Source organism: Rhinichthys klamathensis, unplaced genomic scaffold, assembly GCF_029890125.1.
Source record: "Rhinichthys klamathensis goyatoka isolate OS25496 unplaced genomic scaffold, OSU_Roscu_1.1 h1tg000311l_1, whole genome shotgun sequence".
In the NCBI taxonomy this organism is placed as follows: domain Eukaryota; kingdom Metazoa; phylum Chordata; class Actinopteri; order Cypriniformes; family Leuciscidae; genus Rhinichthys; species Rhinichthys klamathensis.
This window is the reverse complement of record NW_026606829.1, coordinates 258,027-279,602: the sequence shown is the minus strand read 5'-3', so window position 1 is coordinate 279,602 and position 21,576 is coordinate 258,027. Positions and strand designations below refer to the sequence as shown.

General features: G+C 38.2%; 1 protein-coding gene across 1 annotated transcript in view; it reads left to right on the top strand.

Annotated features, from left to right (window-relative positions):
• The window catches only part of nlk2 (nemo-like kinase, type 2), a 78,930-nt gene that overhangs the window by 17,323 nt on the left and 40,031 nt on the right, over nt 1-21,576 (top strand). Inside the window, exons 2-3 of the mRNA XM_056271197.1 lie at nt 16,643-16,772; nt 17,010-17,065. Of these exons, the coding sequence (XP_056127172.1) occupies nt 16,643-16,772; nt 17,010-17,065 (186 nt within the window). The remainder of the gene's footprint in view (nt 1-16,642; nt 16,773-17,009; nt 17,066-21,576) is intronic.

Sequence of the window (21,576 nt, the reverse complement as noted above, 5' to 3'; positions counted from 1 at the left end):
GATTAGTATGCTAGCTGCAACCATTTACATCCAGTCTTTGTGCTAAGCTAGGCTAGCGGTGGGTGCGTCAAACAGACTTATAGCACGCACGGAGATGAAAAAGGTATGTATGAACTTATCTAACTCTGGGGGATAAGGTAAATAGGCTAAAGTCCCAAAAAGTCGGAGTGTTCCTTTAAAGGGACTCCAAAAAGAAATATCCTATTTTAGATATATTTTATATATTTAAAAAAAAATCTTTTTTTTTATTTGTTTACAAAGCCTAAAGTAAACATTCATTGATTTAAGCTCAGCATAAATAAAAGGCATCTGTTTAAGATGTGTATTTGTTCAAATAACACTGGAAGTGACATGAACAAAACAGGCCTCTCGTATTCCACCATGCACTTTTCTCTGTAGTCTGTCAGGCTCGCTTCGCCTCCCCCCACCACCTTCTTTCAACCTGAAAATCCTCTCCAAATTACTGCTGTTGTTAGGCTACCATATGTTCGTCTTTCTGATCCTATTTGAATGGGTTTACCTGAGGGGTTGAGTGGTGTTGGGGGCAGGGTGGTGTGGAATGTGAGTGGCTGGAGGGGCACATGCAGGACTTGCCCTCGGCCTGGCACGCTGGTGTCCCTCCCATCGTAGGCATGTGAGTCCCGCAGCACAAACACATCACAGCAGAGCCGCCGGTTACTGCAGCTTGACCGTGGCCCCTTGGATGATCCTCTACGCACACACACACACACACACAGGAACACTCAATGTATATGTAGTATAGCCAGAGGGGCCTGTAATTCAGAATCTGTCTAGTTCCACTAATGGGCTCGTGAAGGTTTCAAGCTTCCGGCTGACTGGAGGAAATGTCTAGATTGCTGAAGAACAGTTCTGATGACAAAAATAGAATAATAAGCCCATTATTATGGCAAACCATTTATGAGTCGGTTAAAGTGATAATTCACCTAAAAATGAAAAATTGTCATATACTCGCCCACTTATCGTTCCAAACCCTTCAGACTTTTTTATGTAGGACACAAAAGGAGATGTTAAGCATAATGTTCATGCTACTGTTTTTCTTACATTGAAATGGAATGGGGATGAACGCTGTCCAAATGACAACTTCAAGCCTTCTAAAGCCATACGACAGCATTAAGTGAGGAAGAGAAGATCAGTTGTACTTTTATAGTGCATTTTTGTCACTTGACCTTAAAAACATTCATCCCCATTAATTTCCATTGTATTGCAAAAGTGTCATTAAAAGATGTATGCCTAGGCTATTTTAAATGTTTTGTCAATGTAATCAAACAGGATGTACTTTTCACATATAGCCTCGATTCTGACTAAGGTTTATGAGCAAACTAAGGGCCAGATTTACTAAACAGGGCAAATTAGCATGAGAGCGCAATTCCAAATGTTCTGCACGTGATCTACTGACGACGCGCAAATTAAAGAACACAGACACAGCCGAATCATTTCCAAAATGAGCAACGCAATCTACCAAGAGCAGCGCAAATTAGTTTAAGACATGCTTTTTTGGGCCATTAATTAATGGCGCAAATACCGGTAAATTGACGAGCACAAACCTTAGTAAATCACCTTGCATGGTTAATTTAAATACTCTCCTCCAATGCATATGCAATTGCAATAAGGTCAGCTGCAAATAACCCCGTCCAAGCCTTTTCAACGCTATTTTTTCACCGCGTGTCAATCCTGACAAGATTTTTAACGCCAAAAGAGGGTTTATGCTGGAGCAAGCTGTTAGTAAATCTGCCCCTAAGATTGCATGATGGTTAAAATTTCATTTCCTAGTCATGTTTTGCTAGTTTGTTGTGCAGCACATGCTATAAGCTCAGCCGTTGCGCATTAAGAGCTTTGAGAGATGAAGGAAAGGTGGTTAAGTCGTTCTATGTAAAACGGCACCAGTCACACTACAGGGAGCAGGGAAAGAGCCTCACATGTAAGACTTTGTATTTATCGTCTTCAGAGAGCCACTGTGCATATGCTCACTCACTCTGCCTCCCTCCACATGAGCTTTGTTTTCTCATCCTCTGGGGTGCTTTGAAGAGAGATGAAATAAAATATTTGATTCTGGTTGGAAGGAACAAAACAAATAAGAACAAGTATGGATTAGAGAAGCACTTTCATGTCTCCCTTACTGTTAATGGCTCCCCTTAAATTAATACTTCCCCCAAATGTTCCAATGGCAGCAAGCCCTCCCATTGTCTTGCTGTGTATTTCAGATGCCAAGCCGGAGGGAACACAAAAGAGTTGCACTATAACCCATTATCTGCCATCTTCCCCTTGGGCCTCCACCGTCTCCCTCTGATCGATTCTGACAGTTCCACTGTCGTGTGGATGTGTGTGTCTGTGATTGTGTGTGTTTGTCAGTCTGAGTGTGTGTTTGTCAGTCTGGGTGTGTTCTGTCACTATACCAGCATGTTTGTAGTTTAAAATGGGTAATTTGAATAACCAGATGAGGAAATAATGCTGATTTTACAGTTTTATCATAAATTATTAGCGATACACCAATTATGGATGCATGATATATCGGTATTATATTCGTTACCGGATGATATTTGAGTTTATGTATATATATATATATATATATATATATATATATACAGTATATATATTGTGTATATATATACATATTTGTAACGGGGTTCGTTGTTATGGGAAGAAGGAGGCGGGAACCGGCGAACGTTCAATGATTTTAATAAATAAACAAATACAAAATGAAAGTAAAACCAGCAGCCCCTCACGGACGACTGCTGGCCACAGAAACAAAACACAACATAAAATAAGGCCTGTTCCTCTCTCGATCTTCACCGTCGTCGCTCCTCCTTTATGCCTCCGCTCCTCCGTGAGAGATGCGAGACCGGTGCGTCTCACAGGTGTCGCTCATTACCACTCACGCCACCGGCCTCGCGCCGCTCTCACGTCACTCGGCCTCGTCCTGCTCGCCACATACCCCCATCGCCCCTCACAGGCCGGGGGGTACCCACGAGACTGCGCTCTACTCCCCCCCCCGTCCGGGGGAACCGATCACGGTGGCCGCGGCACCTGGGGGTATAGATAGACGAGGCGAGAGAACAGGAGACGGAAGCATGAGGAGCGACAGATACGAGAGAGGGGAGAGAGGAGAAAGAAAAAAAATCATGGTCCAGTTCCCGGACACACTGCCGCTCGGTCCTCAGCCAGCTGAGAGACTCACTCGCGGTGCCATGCGATGGTACTGGACATCCGTTGGGGAAAGGTTCGACACTCCTCCGCCTCCTGGCGGACGGCGATGGCTCCTCCGGTCGAGGGCAGCCGGCAGCCGGCAGCGAGTCCTCCGTTCCCTGCTCCGCCCCCATCAAGGCCGACGGCAACAGGCTCCGGCCCACGGCGAACGGGAGCGACTCCTCCGCTCCCTCTCGGACAGCAGGCACCCCTCCTCGACCCAGGAGCACGGCAGCGAGGTCCCTGTCCCACCTGCTATTACATCGCTCCAGCACCATCGCCTCGGGCAACAATCGGCGGCCATGGCTCCCTCGTGCTACCCGACCTCCTCAGCACCGCGATCCCCCTCAGCAGCGAGGGCTCTCCGACAGCGTGTCCCTCCTTCCTCCCGGGTTTCGGCACCAATGTAACGGGGTTCGTTGTTATGGGAAGAAGGAGGCGGGAACCGGCGAACGTTCAATGATTTTAATAAATAAACAAATACAAAATGAAAGTAAAACCAGCAGCCCCTCACGGACGACTGCTGGCCACAGAAACAAAACACAACATAAAATAAGGCCTGTTCCTCTCTCGATCTTCACCGTCGTCGCTCCTCCTTTATGCCTCCGCTCCTCCGTGAGAGATGCGAGACCGGTGCGTCTCACAGGTGTCGCTCATTACCACTCACGCCACCGGCCTCGCGCCGCTCTCACGTCACTCGGCCTCGTCCTGCTCGCCACAATATTGTATATATATATATATAGACCACCAGCTGCAAACCTGAGAGCAAGTTTCTAGACAACCCCAAATATAACGAATTGCAATAATTCAATCTGGATTAAATAAAAGCATGAATGACAGTCTCCACGTCCTTAAAAGACAGAATTCTCTTCAATTTAGCGATGCTCCGCAATTGATATAAGCTACTTTTAACTCCGCCATTGACTTGTTTGTCAAATTTCAGATCCGAATCAAAAATTACTCAGTTTCATCACTTGAGTGTTGATATTAGTGGCTAAGTGGCCAAGATGTAGGCTACAGGCCAAGTTTGGCTAACTTTGGGGGACCAAAAATGACCACTTCAGACTTTGAGCTCAGACTCATTGAGCTGCAAAAAAACGTGCACCCAACCATGCCCTTATTTCATCCAAACACTCAAACAAAGTTGTGATGTTGGAGTCGTCATTACATCTCAGGGGCAAATATAGCTGGATATAATCAGCATAACAATGGTAAACCACATTATATTTGACAGATTAATCCCAGAAGGAGCATAGATAGAGAAAACAGAACAGGACCAAGACATGAACCTTGAGGAACCCCTGAGGAAATAGGGTGGGAAGATGAAATAGAGCTTCCTAGTTCCACCGCAAAAACATCTACCATATAAATAGGAGGAGAACCAGTATAAGGCAAGCCACCCTAATCCCACCCCTTCAAACGGTCAAGAAGATCCCCATGATTCACAGTGTCAAAAGCTGCGCTAAGATCAAGAAGCACTACAACCTACAGACAGCAACAGATCATTTGTCACTTTGAGAAGAGCCGTTTCAGTGCTGTGTTGAGACCTAAAACCGGACTGAAATATATTAAAAAAATTGTTTTCATTTAAAAATGCTGAAAGTTTATTAAGAACCACCTTCTCCAATTAACTTAGCCAAAAAAGGCAGTTTGGAAATCGACCGGTAATTATTTAACACTGAAGGTTTTTTTTTTCAAGAAAGGCTTTCAAAGAAACGGAAATCAACCGCTTTTTTATTTATTTAAATTTTTTATTTAATGTTATTATGTTACACATATAAATATTCAAGTCCATTGTTTTGTTAGTTAACATTAAAGGTCACAGTAGACAAAAGAAATTGACAACTCAAAGTTTCTTCAAGTTTCAGCATGCATGCTTTCAGGATAATTCTTTAAAGACTGTTAATTGTTTTAAGAGGCGTATTAGCAAACATTTATTTTTCTCTGCCTGTGTGTAAAATTACACTTTTAACATCTTTTCAGAAAGGCCAATTCTATTCCTCAAGTTTTGTACTTCTACCGCCTCAAATGCTCTCATGTCTATGTAAAAATACAAACCTGAAAACACTAAGGGGCCTATCTTGCACCCAGCGCAATTGACTTTGTAGACTGACACATGTATCATTCCTATTTTGCACCCGACGCACAGCGGACTTTTCCTTCCACAGACGCACGTCAGTAAATTAGGGAATGAACTTGCGCTCCGGTGGGCCGGTTCAGCGTTTCGCGTTTGATACTGGCGTTTCAGATCGTTAAAATAGGGCCCAATTTGTTGATTAACCTTAATAGTCATTTATCAGGCAACATGGTTGAAGCCTTAAATGATTTCAAGACATTTTTCCTTGCAATTTCCAATTAATTTAAAACACACTGAAGAGAACAAAAACGATTAATGAGACAAGAAAGACAGTTAGTGGTATCATTTAGTTGATTGCACACTGAAGGTTTTCAGGTGTCTGACAACAGTATCATGTAAACTTTCAGGAAAAAATTTCAACAAAAATAAACAAGTAATTAAATGTACAATAAAACTACATAAATAATTGCCACAGTCTCCACTGCATGATTATTTTATATAATGCTTTGCTGATTTGATGCTCAGTTTGATTGTGAGGCATGTCTATAATTAAAATGACCAGTTTCCTGTTTTTTTTTTTCTTTAAGCCTAACTTTGTTATTAAACCTACAGCAGTAGAGCAGTGAGTGGTTTTCTTGTTTTTTTCTTGTTTTTTGATAAATACAACTACAAAATATATAGTGGCAGGTTTATTAGGCTGCATTTACACCGAATACAGATCCAATCATTTACCACCCATTTGTGTCCCATCTGTTCACATTCACTTACACTGACATTCACAGGGCTTTTCCTGGGTCAAAAATGTTCTTCTATGGTAGCAGACGAACACGGCCATTCACACACACAGTAAGTACCCTACCCATTTGAACTGCGAGCCCAGTACTGACAATAAAATCCAAAATAAATGCAAAGAAACAGTTTTATTATATTATTATTATTAACTTATCCTATTTATTCATAAATCAGAAGAGAAAAATCAAAAACATCACTCTTAGAACAGACCATAAATCAAAGTCCTTAGAGCTATTTTATATTAAAAACATCTGTAAATATATGTAAAAAACCACTGAGTGACTGATTTGAAAAGTTAGTAATAAAATGAACTACGAAGTAACACTACACATTACATAGAAAAAAGGTCTATTATTTAGCATTTTTCACTTCAGGACTTGATGCACAGATCATTTGACAGTATCAGATTGTTCTGTTCAGCGCAGCGTTAATCAGAATACATCATCCTTCATCCAGCCCACTTGACATTTTGCCGGTCTGTGAAATTGAGGCTGAAATGGGTAAATGTACTGAGAGTAGCTTGTGAGTCAGTGTGTTTTTGTTGTGGGTTGTGAGTCAGTTATGGCCTGGCGATTAGTTAACATGCTGCAGGCATGTTGAGCAGTAGTGCTCATGTAGGAAACGCAGGCTTGAATCCAGCCTGCAACATTTCTTCTTTCTCAGCTGTAAAGTGACATAAACGAACATAAATGAGGCGAATTAGGAAGTAATATTGGAAAGCTGTTACCTGCAAATAATGTATGCTTATTTTTAGAGCATTTGATTTGAGTTTGCTTCAGAAGCCTGTGAGAGAGAATAAATGATGTGACTCTTCAATAATCCCGTCTTCTCATTTCTGCTTTGATGTCACTCGCTTCTTTTAATATTCTTTATCTGTCACCTAAATTACCTCTTTAATCTGATTTATGCCCAGATTAGATTTGAAAAAGTGAGTCTGCTCTGTTCTATTGGGCATGCTCACATGCATCGTTATGTCTCTAACACTTTTAATTTCCCAAATAACTGGGTCATCGACCTAAATCTACTGCCAGCCAGCGAACGATTTGTCTAAGCCACTATCTGCATTCTAAAACCCCTATTTAAATAGCGGAGGTCGAGGACAGATGCACTGATGTGTGTGTGATTTGGTTATCACACATCTCTGTGTGGGTCCTCAGCTCATTCAATTCCTCAGCAAATCTGTTTCTCTGACATTTGAAAAGCTGGCATTATATAAAGATGTTGGGTTATTCAGATTGTGTGTAATTGGGTAGTAAGTGACAGTGGCATGCTATACTTCTTCTAAAAGTATTTTAAACTGTTTTTCAATTATTTTTATAATTATTGGTCATTATAACAACTTTTCAATGTATGTCTGAAATTTTACAAGGTTACAAGACATGTCCCACTATTCATCCAACTATATATATATATATAGTATATATACATTATATATATATAATTAAGCATACACCTTTAGAATGAAAGGCTTTTAAATTCAGTCAAATGTGTTCAAACTTTTGGACGAATTCAGATCATATTCTAAAGTGTTGAAGTTGAAAATAGGAGTTCTTTCACATTCTGTATTTATTTCAATATACAAATATAAATTTGAGCTCTGTAACATTGTGTCTTGTAACAGATAGCAATTCTCCCCATGGGAGTTTGACAATACAGGTCTGTATTTACTCACATTCAGAGCTAAAAGAAAGTTTTACCTCCTTTTTCAGTAAAACCAAAAGTTGTTTTGTTTGCAGTGTGAGGAAGGTGAAGTTTCACACTGGCTCCTTGTTCTGAGCGCTTGTGGAAGTGTCACATGAATCGTGCAGGGGACTTCAGATCGTCTGACACGATGTGCTGCCTTTTTGATTCATTATGCAGACATATGCTAATCCTTGCTAGGCTAATTCAAACACAAAGTTCAGACCCCCCACACCCCGACACCTCCAGGGGACCGGCGTGTTAAACAGTCAGCGTGCGTAACGACTCTGACGCAAACCCTGACTGACGTGCTCAACCCCTCTGACAGGAAGTGTACATCAGTGGATCAGACGCTGTGTTATTTGAGGTTGAGGGGGAAGAATCTGTGCAGAAGGCTGGAAAAGAGGCCGGGCTCTGTAGATTAATTAGGAAAATCAAAGTGGCTGGGGATGGAGAGCTGTGTGGCACTGCCAAAAACCCTACAATCACTCTATCCTCCCAGGGCTCAGAATGGAAAAGCCAGATTCTCTTAGCGCTTTTCCTCTGTGACTGCAAAAAAAGGCAATGTATCATAAATCAACAATGTCTAGTTCCTCATCAAAATGTTGCCCATGAAGTATTCAGTCTGTGATTTCCTGAGTGTGTGCACAGCGTCTGTCATCTCTCAACATGTAAGAAGCAATTAAGTATTAATGCAGTTAAGTAAGTAGTTTATTGTCAAGTGACTCTGCATGTATTTTATCCCTGCCTGCTTTTAGACCTAAGGGCTCATCTGGCCCAGTCCTATGCCTTACAACCAGAGTGAGAGGATTTCAGACCAGCAGATTGAACAATCACTATCCATCCAGTGCTACACTGTCATCTTGACTTGGATTTGTTGGTCATCATGTACATGTGTTTAACTTAACTCATCTTAAACATTTGGTTTTCATTTGGATATCTGAAATTCAGTACAGTTAGAGCAGTAAAATGTGAAAGTTTTTGCAGTGATCGATTCAATCTTTTTGTAATGCTTTCATTTTAGTGCTCAACAAGTATGAAATATTACTTGTTTTTTTTTTTTTTTTTTTTTTTTATGTTTTTGAAAAAAGTATCTTATGCTCACCAGTGCTTCAGTTTTTTGATCAAAAGTATTGAAAACTTTCTATTTTGATTCATTTTAAAATGTTATTTATTCCTGTGATGCCAAAGCTGAATTTTCAGCATCATTTCTCCAGTCTTCAGTGTCACATGATCCTTCAGAAATCATTCTGATATGCTGATTTTCTGCTCAAGAAACATTTATTAATATTATCAATGTTGAAATCAGTTGTGCTGATTCAATTTTTTCAGAATTCTTTGATGAATAGAATTTTTTTTTTCTATTTACAGCCATATTTGTCCCTAATTTCACAGTCAACAGATTTGTTGGCCAAGGTTTTGATTAAGTATATAATGCCAGATGCTGGTATCATACCAAAATTTTGGTATCGACAATCAATTTAGCGACACTACAATCATCCCTTCTTAATCCTGAGGAGATCCACAGCTGACTTTAACCTATTTCTGCCGTAGCCAGACCGACAACTTCAGTTCTACATTGTTTGTGGCTTGAAATGACTTCTGTACACTAGATGACTTCTGTAAAGTATGTTATTAGGAAGTCTTGAATGAACATACAGCTTTATTTTTCTGTTCACGGAGTTCTGTTTTGTGAGCAATTTTTGGGACTGTTCGCAGTTTGGAGTTTAAGCTTTTATTCTTACAAAGCACTGTGCAATTTACCAAACACTTAAGGACAGTTCCTTTTATTGACAGTATAAACAAACACAAAGTTTATCTCCTGTATTTGTTGTCTGTTAAATAAGCCTTTTGGAAAAATACATCCTCTCGCCAGCGGCCTGAAACCTTGTTGGGTTTCTGAAAATACAGTTGTTGTTTTTTTAAACATGCCATTGTCCCTCAGTATACCAATATGAATATGGTCGATGTTGAATTATTAACGACTGAGGTAAAATGTCTGGCCTCGGATTACAGAGTGATCGCTATAGGTTTCTCACAGTTCAGAAAGCCCAACCCAAAGAATAACACTCCACGAGAGAGGCTTTTAATCACAAAGATTAAATTCCCGCCCGTGAATTCAGCAGGAATTACCCACTTATTACGTGACTCCCGTTCCCCTGGTTAGGGGCAGATTTTCATCAGCACATTGTTGTATCCACTAACTGGTATTATATTGATACAAAACACAGCAATCTGTCTGCAATCCGAATCCGCATGTGTTAGCCAAGCAGAATCAATAGCCTTTGAGACTAGAACAAACCTTCAAGGAGTGAGACTCGGCTCCGGCTACGCAAAGTGGATTCGGCTCTTGTAGTATTCATGAGATGATCTGCTTTTTTTGGTCTCATGGATTTTTCGCTGGCTTTGAGGAAAAGCAGAATTCACCTTGAGTTTGGCTTTGCACCAAACGTGTTCTTCCAGATTTCCTAGACCAGCTTTGCAAGGCTTTCTTATCTCCATGTAAACAACATAATTGTAGAATTACACAGTACTATGAGATGGCATGTTATTATGTTTGTTAATGAATGTGTTGAAATATGCCTTCTACCTGTATTCTGTTAAGTAGGCAAGTTTATATTCAGTCAGATTTGTTCAAAGGTAGTACATTGTACAGTGAATGGTCCTAGGATAAGGGCTGTAACTTGGTTGAGACCTACTTAATTTTGATGAGAGTCATTGGCAGAGCATTTGAGGTCATCTTAAAAAGCTGAAAATTAAACAGTCTACACTATATTTAACTACCTTTCAAATGTTTGGTGTTGATTTATTTATTTTTGGACAATATTTTTGGAACGAAGTCTCTTATGATCACCAAGGCTTCATTTATTTAAACTATAGAAAAATACAGTAAACAAGTAACAAAAGTAAAGTTCAGCATCATTACTCTAGTCTTCACATGTCACATGATTATTCAGAAATCATTCTAATATGCTGATTTGCTGCTCAATAAACATTTCTTATTATTATCAATGTTGAAAACTGTTGTGCTGCTTAATTTTTTCCACCATTCTTTAAGGAGTAGAAAGTGAATTTTTTTCTGGGCACAGTTAATGTTAATTTTTTATTTATTCAACAATATCTTTATTATCTTTAATTAGTGATAAATGATTAACAGATCATTTATGAACAGTCAAATATATATGATTATATACGGCACCTGTCAAAAGTTTGGAAACATTAAAAAAAACTTTTTTGAAAGAAGTCTCTTATGCTCACCAAGGCTGCGTTTATTTAATCAAAAATACAGTAACAGCAGTTATATGTATATATGTAGCTTTCATAACCATGACATTTAAATGTATTTAAATGTTTTCTTTAATTAAATAATTATCTTTAAATGTTATATAAATGTAATGGCTTTTATCGGTGGTAGTTATAAAGGGATGATGGTATATCTTGTGTGAGGAGCTCTTAAACTACCTCACATTTTTTACTGGTGATATCTGTATACCATAATTTATGTTAAAGTAAAGGCTTTGCTTATAAAAATAATTATATTACATAAGGTTTGCCCATAGGCTTAACTTACTGAAAGACATGTTACAGTATGTCTACTAATTGCATGGCATGGCTAATTTTTGCATTCGAAAACATAGACAGCGTGCAATGAAATGGAACAAAACAATCCCGAAAGATGATTAAAACGTTGAATTATTTTGAACTGAAAGAGATAGTTCACCTAAAAATGGAAATTCTGTCATCATTCACTCACCCTCAAGTTGTTCCGAACCTGTATGAATTTCTTCCTTATGCTGAACACAAAAGAAAATATTTTGAAGAATATTGTTAACCAATTAGTTGCTGGCCCCCACTGACTTAGTAGGAAAAAAATACTATGGAAGTCAATGGAGTCCAGGTTTGGAACAACCTCTAGCTTACTTTTTAGAACGTCAAACAAGATGTTAAAAGGAGCCATTTTTGTTTCTGAGGACATGTTCATGTGCCCTTAGAGAGAGAAAAGCCATGTTTGAAGTACATGGATAATATTTTTCCCTTTCAGAAAGGCTTTTCATCTTTGAATAGCCACTGATTAAAAGTGGATGGGGAGAGAGAGTGAGAAAGAGATGGAGCGATAGACGGAGAGTGAGAGTGCGGCATATCCTTCTATTTTAGACGTTTTGCTCCGTTATCTCCAGGAAGTAGGCCCTGTGTGTGAGTCCTGAAGAGCGTTCCGGGATCTCGAGTCCAGGCGTCAGTCGAGCTCACCGCTCACGTGGCCTCGTGTTGTCGTTTTCTTTGGCACCCGGAGACGGTGCAGGGAGGGATTTTGCGGCAAGGCTGCTGACACAACTTTAATGAGTTAAATTAGACGACTCCCCCTCATGCACGTCTGTGAAATTAAGCCTGGAAATACACAAAAGATAACAGAACTAATAACAGGGTTTTAGCCCAACAAGGCAACTAATTTACATCACAAATATGATTCATATTTATTTTTAGCACCATATTTTTATATGCAAAACCTTGAATCTAAAGTGTTTCCACTAGCATCACCAAACTGAATTGAAAAAATGATGGTTTTCAAACTGTTTTTAAACACTCTCCCCGATCTGCCCCCCATCAGACATACAGATAGTCCCGCCCCGCAACCCACACTATTGGTCGATATCAGTGTTGCTGTGACGGGGTGGTCAGGATGTGCAAACAAACTCCATCCTTGTTAGCCCTTGGAACTTCCTGTGCAAATCTGATGCATTGTCAGTCACATACAGTTCAGTGTGTACATCTATACTAAGTCTGTCTTTCTTTATTGCTCTATTTTACAAGAAACTTGTCTTCATCTCCTGCCTCCTGCTTCAGCGTTTGTTTTGATACTGAGGAGAGATGGCAGTGCTGTAGTGATTGCCTTTTTATCAAAGAAACATCTTCTCTCTCTCTCTCTCTCTCTCTCTCTCTCTCTCTCTCTCTCTCTCTCTCTCTCTCTCTCTCTCTCTCTCTCTCTCTCTCTCTCTCTTTCTCCTCCCCCTCTCCCTCGTGCTGTTGTCTAATCCAGCTTGTGAATCACATGCCGTGACCAGACGCGTGTGTGCGAGAGTGTTTGTGCGTGTCATTGTGCCGACCCAAGAGACTCTGTTAATCATTCATTTTACCGATCTATGTTTCTTCATACCCTGAATAAACACCTCATTTGTTTTTGTTCCCTAATATATCTGTCATAAATCTGTTCCACTTTGTCTTACTTTTCCCCCACATACATTGTTTCAATAATTGTATCAAGCACATTGTGTGATTATTGTTTGAACATATTGGGATTATATATACATTAATAAATAATATAGGCTATAATAATACATATTTTGCAAGGATGTATTACATTTGATTAAAAGTGACATTGAAGACATTTCTATTTCAAATAAATGCTGTTTTCAACATGGATAATAATAAGGAAATGTTTCTTGAGCAGCAAATCATCATATCAGAATGATTTCTGAAGGATCATGAAACTCTGAAGACTGGAGTAATGATGCTGAAAATTCAGCTTTGCCATCACAGGAATAAATGACATTTGAAATTTTATTAAAATAGTTATTTTTAAATGTAATTATATTTCACAGTATTGCTGTTTTTACTGTGTTTTTGATCAAATAAATACAGCCTTGGCAATAAGAGACAAAAGTAAATATCAAGAGACAAAATCGTTAAAAACATCAAACCTTTGAACTATTTATATTATTGGTACTTCAATAAGCATGTTTTCACTGTAAAACCTTTAAGATCTGCCGTCATTTTCTCCCCCTTCATTGTGATCCAAAAAACTCCCCCTCTTATGGAACACAAAAGAAGATATTTTGAAGAATGTTTCCCATACAATCAAAGTTAATGACTAGTTTTTCTATGGAAAAAATAATAATAATTAAATATCTTCTTTTAAATCTGTTATTATCGGGATTACATGAAACTGTGGTATGTTTCCATGAGCATTAATTGTTTTTCAGTCAGAATGTTCCATTCTGTTTCAGGTGAGGTGTACAGGGACACACTTACCTGTGTACAGTGATCACACCTCTGAGGTTTATGAGACACATTTGAGACAATTATTATAAGACAAAAACAGCTATTAATATATATATAACGCCCCTAAGCAGTTTGTGTTTTGAAAAGCCTATACTGTACATACATTTTATGACACGTCTGTGTATTGGTTTGAGACTTAATGTGCACTTTGTAGTTTGCATAAATATACACTAGATGCATTTCAGAATCATTAACATAATATTTCCCTCTTGAATTGATATAGTCAATGCATAAAAATGAACTGGCATACAGGCATAGTTGCACAGTGGCAAGTTGAAATGACTCTGTATGCCGAGGAAAGGATAGTTGCATTTGTGTAATGTGTTTAACATTGCTGTGGAAAATGTGTTACTGTTCAGGGAAGAAGGAGAGGCACTTATAGCAATTGGCATCTCTCAGTAAGGTCACATCAAGCTGCTCATAGCAGAGTGACGACAAAAGATGTTCACAAACATTCAAGGCCATTACTGAGGGCCCTTCAGCGCTTGCCTTTTAATCAACAAATCATCTCTCGCTTGCTCTCGTCTTCTTTTTGTGTCAAAATTCAACAAAATATATGATTAAATTGAAGAATAGTTGTGGGCGATATATATCAAATATTCACACTATACTTGCAAAGATTTTGCTGACAAAAAAATCTAATTCATCAACAGTATGAGTATCTATTATTTTAATGCACGTTTTATTTGTACATCTAGTTTTCACGCCATGTGACTAATTTCGCAGTCCCTCCTTGTATCGCGACTTCAAAATATTAGCATTAGATTTCATAGATTCAATTCATTTTTATGAATCACTTCAAACTGTCCATTTCAGTGAACTGATTCAAAACAGTCATTCAATGATTAATTCGTGCCACCAACAATGTAAAAAAATGTAGATACATTGTTTTGTATTACTATGTATTGTGTTTTTGGTGAAACTGGTCACATTTTCTTGCTTTCGATCATTTGAGTATAAAAATCAGTGTGGAAACGAGCCTTTATTATTTTTTAAATAGTCTTTTACTGTATTTTACTTCTTGTATTAAACATTTTGAATGATGGTTACAACCTTATATATATACACTCACCGGCCACTTTATTAGGTACCCCATGCTAGTAACGGGTTGGACCCCCTTTTGCCTTCAGAACTGCCTCAATTCTTCGTGGCATAGATTCAACAAGGTGCTGGAAGCATTCCTCAGGGAGTTTGGTCCATATTGACATGATGGCATCACACAGTTGCCGCAGATTTGTCGGCTGCACATCCATGATGCGAATCTCCCGTTCCACCACATCCCAAAGATGCTCTATTGGATTGAGATCTGGTGACTGTGGAGGCCATTTTAGTACAGTGAACTCATTGTCATGTTCAAGAAAACCAATTTGAAATGATTCGAGCTTTGTGCCATGGTGCATTATCCTGCTGGAAGTAGCCATCAGAGGATGGGTACATGGTGGCCATAAAGGGATGGACATGGTCAGAAACAATGCTCAGGTAGGCCGTGGCATTTAAACGATGCCCAATTGGCACTAAGGGGCCTAAAGTGTGCCAAGAAAACATCCCCCACACCATTACACCACCACCACCAGCCTGCACAGTGGTAACCAGGCATGATGGATCCATGTTCTCATTCTGTTTACGCCAAATTCTGACTCTACCATCTGAATGTCTCAACAGAAATCGAGACTCATCAGACCAGGCAACATTTTTCCAGTCTTCAACTGTCCAATTTTGGTGAGCTCTTGCAAATTGTAGCCTCTTTTTCCTATTTGTAGTGGAGATGAGTGGTACCCGGTGGGGTCTTCTGCTGTTGTAGCCCATCTGCCTCAAAGTTCGACGTACTGTGCGTTCAGAGATGCTCTTCTGCCCACCTTTGTTGTAACGGGTGGTTATTTGAGTCACTGTTGCCCTTCTATCAGCTCGAACCAGTCTGGCCATTCTCCTCTGACCTCTGGCATCAACAAGGCATTTCCGCCCACAGAACTGCCGCTCACTGGATGTTTTTTCTTTTTCGGACCATTCTCTGTAAACCCTAGAGATGGTTGTGCGTGAAAATCCCAGTAGATTAGCAGTTTCTGAAATACTCAGACCAGCCCTTCTGGCACCAACAATCATGCCACGTTCAAAGTCACTCAAATCACCTTTCTTCCCCATACTGATGCTCGGTTTGAACTGCAGGAGATTGTCTTGACCATGTCTACATGCCTAAATGCACTGAGTTGCCGCCATGTGATTGGCTGCTTAGAAATTAAGTGTTAACGAGCAGTTGGACAGGTGTACCTAATAAAGTGGCCGGTGAGTGTATATACAGACTACCGTTCAAAAGTTTAGGGTCAGAAATATTTTGAGAAATTAATACTATATTCTGCAACAATGCATTAAATTGATGAAAAGTGACAGTAAATACATTTTATATTTAAAAGGCTTTATATTTCAAATAAATGCTGTTCTTTTGAACTTTCTATTCATCAAAGAATCCTGAAAAACTGTATCACAGTTTGCACAGAAATATTAAGCAATATTTTCGACATTGATAAGAAATGTTTCTTGAGCACCAAATGATTTCTGAAGGATCATGTGACACTGAAGACTGGAGTAATGATGCTGAAAATTCAGCTCTGACAGGAATAAATTACATTTAAAAAAATATTCAAATAAAAAAAAACATTCTTTTAATTTGTAATAATATTTCGCAATATAACTGTTTTTACTGTATTTTTGATCAAATGAATGCAGCCTTGGTGAGCATAATGGATTAACACACTTCTGAGAAAGTATGTAAACATACATTTTGGCTATATCGCTCAGCCTAATCACTCTTTTCTCATCTTTTACTTTTCTCCTCAGGTCGGTGACAGACCCCAGAGATGGCAAACGTGTGGCCCTTAAAAAGATGCCCAATGTCTTCCAAAACCTCGTCTCCTGCAAGAGGGTTTTCCGTGAACTGAAGATGCTTTGTTTCTTCAAGCACGACAATGTAAGCTCCCCACCATCCTCTGTTTTTTTTTTGTTTTTTTTTATCAGTTAGTGTTACCTAACTCTCGCTATCTACGTGCCGTCCCCATGGTGCCATTAGCGGGAGCCTGGCTAGCTCTCGCTGTCCCTGGGCTGCTGGTGCCTGGGAAACGAATGTCATGTGAAGGCTGGTGTCAGTGCCCACGTTCTCTGGCGTCAAAGCTGACCTCTGGCGCACTCTGTCTTTGTTTCTCCACAGGTGCTGTCAGCTCTGGACATTCTACAGCCTCCACACATCGACTACTTTGAGGAAATGTATCCTAAACAGAAAGCTACTTCACCAGCTGCTTTCTAAAGAAGTGATTATGATCCAACCAGTTTGGATTCCAAAGAATTCATCAAAAGTAAAAAGTTCGTCTGATACAATAATTATTTCGGATCGAATCCGGTTTCCCCCTAAATATAACTATTGTAATATTTCTCTGTAAAATAATTTTAAAAATATTTATTTATTTATTTATTAAAAAATATATAATATAATCATAATAATAATAATGGTGTTTTTTGCAGTACAACTGGAAAATTCCAACACTAATATTTACGGCTGCCTTTTTTCTTTTTTAAACATTCAACTATCAAGCTTTTATTTTGAGAACTTAAAGGGATAGTTCACCCAAAAATTAAAATTTTGCCATCATTTACTCACCCTCAAGTTTTAAACCATAGAATTGTTCTTTCAAATTATGGAAGTCAATGGGGTCCATCAACTGTTTGGTTACCCATATTCTTCAAAATCCTATCTTTTGTGTTCAGCAGAAGAAAGAAATTCAAGGTTTGGAACAACTTGAGTGTGAGTAAATGATGACAGAATTTTCATTTTTGGGTGTACTATCCCTTTAAGCTTCTCTTTTGTTGACAACAGTCGTATTATAATCGCTTCTCATGCAGAGATGAGTTCATGTGGAGCTGCATTTACTGAGAACAAGCCGCTCTTAAACACTAAAAACACTGGATCATGAGCTGCTTGTGTGTAAAAGAGCACAGTGTTCACTCAGAATCACAAAGTTGCTTTGATTTATTTAATTAAATCACGGCATTTGCGATTTAGTAATCACACTAAGCCATATCACAATTTTGGTTTTATTTCAATTAATCATGCGGGCTTATTTCTTTGTTTTACCTTTTTTTTCCAGAATCCTCAAGCTTTCTGTTTATTTACAGATTTAAATGGCATTTTAAATCACAGATTTTCTTTGTGGTTTTTAGACCTTGAAAGCTTAGAGCTTGAAAACAATTTAAAAATTGTAAGTAGCTGAATGAAACAATAGCCTGTAGATTTACAGAGCTCTGGTGTGGAAAGGGCATCTGAGGTCTTGTTTTAAAGTCTTAAATCGTGCATATGCTTTTTTTTGTGCCTTTTGTGGTTGCTAAAGTGGGATCAAGCTGAACATTATGTTTAGAGAGGTGATGGCTTGCCTCACGCTGTGCTTGAGTGTTTTTGATGGCAAGAGATCCAGTGTACTTATGAGAATTAGTGTGCCATTTACATTATAGACAAAACAGGTCTGATTATTCTCCTCATTCTTTCCTTTGCCTAATGGGTTTGTTCTAGTGGAATATGGATGAAGTTTCATATGGATTTCAGAAAAAGCTGACATGTTATTTTTAAGGCATTTTTTCTTCTTCTCAACCCGCACTTTGATATTTCCTAGATGTGGTCTGCAGGACGCTAAAGGCAACCCCAGCTTCTTAATTTGGTATATAATTTAATAAGTGGAATTACACGCTTTCCCCATTTACCGCTCTTGCCCAGTCACCCGATATGCACTCTGTACGCCACTTTTCTGAGAGTATTTTTTTTCTTTCAAATACCAAGAGGCTTTCTATGATTTGAGCTGGAGAGTCTTCCTCTCAAATTAGCTGGATTTTTAGCTCTTCAAAATCAGGAACAAAAAAGGCTTTTGTGTTAATTTGCTTGGAGATTTATCCTGCGCTTTTGTATTTTTAGATGTTTCTCATGCAGCGTGACCGCTGGCTGTGGTCTGGATTGGGCTTCGTTTCACAGTGTTTGGAATCATCCAAAACACATATAACATTAGTAAATGATGCTGTGCGTGAGTTAGTCCACTAAAGAATGGGTGAACATGCCAAGCAACATACATTTTAAGCTCTCTACAATGATTGATTTGTTTTGGCTTTGAGATGTAACGCACATTCAATCATATTGCATGCTTGCATTTCTCCATTTTGGCTCCAGGATTAAGGGGGACATATGGTGGGAAACAGGATTTTGAATATAAAATGAATATATTAACCCTTTGATGCGCAAGCTATGGATACCCCTTCTAATGCACAACATGGGTCTAAAAAGACCCGTATTCATTTCCTATGTTATTTCATGCATGGCTTGGCATTTTTTTTGTTTCACCTTTTGAAATCACTTTATTTGAGCATTGAATATTTCATGATCTATAAATTTCATGATTTATGAATATTCAAAATATCTTGGTTTCAATTATCACAAATTCATATTTTAATATTTCCTAGGTTTTGTGTTAATACATCAAGTTTACACACATGGGTCTAAAATGACCCATCTATGCAAGCGTGATAAAACAAAAGAATAAAGAAAACTTTTTGTTAAAATAACCAATGTCACAGTTGTTTAGATCAACACATTTACTGTAACACTTGAAATATGTTTATTGACCACTTTGTCACACATAACACACATATAACCGATAACACTGAAATTGAACTGTAGTGTAGTGCGACATGTTTCTCTTTGGCACTAGTAATGGATTTCAAGAAGGTCAAGGTAACCTTAGCCTAAACGTTCAAATATTAGGCTATATCTATATGTCTTTCACAAAATATCAAATATTTTCTGTGACAAAAAATGTATTAAATAAAACTTACATGCATGAAATATACAAAAGCAGACGTGTTGAATTGTGAAATGTGTGGCAGGTGAATAGTTTTCTGCAGTAAATATATTTATACTATTTATAAATATCAAAGGTTCCTATTTGGGTCATTTTTGACCCATGTGTGTAAAATTGATGTAGAAATACAAAAATCGTGTTTGTTTATAAAGTAAGAAAGGAAAAATAAACATAATGTTTTGTGGAAATCAAAAACAAGATATTTAATGAATACCTGGATTAATAAATGATGAAATACATTTCTTTCAAATATTCAGTAAAGAGACATGAATACGGGTCATTTTAGACCCATGTTGCGCATTAGAAGGGTAGTGACACAAAAACGATTTTTATTCGAAAAGTAAGAAAGGAAAAATTTAAATAAGGATTTGTAATGATCTAAAACAAGTTAATTGGGGAATACCTGGAATACTGAATGATGAAATTAATTTCTTGCAAAGATATGGAAAATGAAAACTCAGTCGGGTCTATTTATTTTAGACCCATGTTGTGCATCAAAGGGTTAACATATGGTTGGCAAAATGAGTGTAAATGTAAACTACACCAGTACACAGAGATTAACCAATCATAATAAGTGGTCATTTACATACTGAAATGCAAATAGTGTCTAATTTTAAGGCTCAGGTAGAGGAGGGAAAAAGATCACATATAATTTAAGACCCTATGGCTATAGTTATTTTACTTAATTTAAATAAATCTGAAACAATATAAAGTATAAATATTAGAAATTACAAAAGAAAATATATGAAAAATTAAACTTAAATGAAAGCTGAAAATATATAAAATATCCCATTATATTACGTTATAAATATGAATATTCAAAATATGAATTATTAGTATAACTAGAGATGCACCGATTGCAATTAATTGATATAAACACAGCTTTAAGTTTTTCAGGTTGGTATACAGTATATTCAGGTAAGAGATTCTACAGAAATTAAAGTAATCAAATGTAAAATAACACTGGATAGTTTTCATTGTAAAAATTAAATACAGATCAATGCTTACAATTAGTTACACAAGTTAATTAGTCAAGAGCAGAGACAGAGAGTGCTTTTCTTTGTCTTTTGTATTAACATGACAGACAGCAGCAGGTTTATTAGGCTGCTGTCACTTTAAGAGCTTATGCACGGATCCAATATACTGTTACATTACATGCATTATCTCTCCACTATTTACTTTCCAAAACTGACTGTTTAACTGAATACTCGCCAAGACGGGCATTCTGACATAATTGTGTGCGTATTTAACCATGTAAGCGCAGTAAGCCACTCATTTTGGTACTTGCGACTCACAAGCTGTTTGAGACTGCGAGGCGGCTTATGTAGGCTCCACCTACCCCTTATTTACACGCGGAAAATCAGCTGATTCCGGTCCCTGGCCAGTCGATCGGTGCATCTCTAAGTATAGTAGTATATAAATAATACTAAAATAAAACTTGACCAGGTCCACAAGGAGTCTGTGCACACAAAGTTTGAATGCTCGTCGTAAACTCAGATCTACAAGTTTCTTGCCTTTTTGCACATTCCATAAATTTGACCCCCAAAATCAGTACAGAAAATTTGGCAGTTGTGCAAGAAATAAAATGATTAAAAAAAGTGTAATATGTCCCCTTTTAAGTAATAAAAAGGGAGAAGCTGTGTCTCTGAAAATGTTTCGGTTTGTAAAATTATCTTCATCCTTTACAGTGTGGGGAAGGCTGTTGCGTTTTCCATGTTTTCCATTATGGTCTTCTACAGAAGCAGCATAATAAGAGATTGTGAACACTTATAAACACACACACACACACACACACACACACACACACAGGTGCAGAGGAACATTCATATTCTGTGTGATAATATTCCCCCTCAGTGCCACTATCTTTGTTCTGCTTAACGT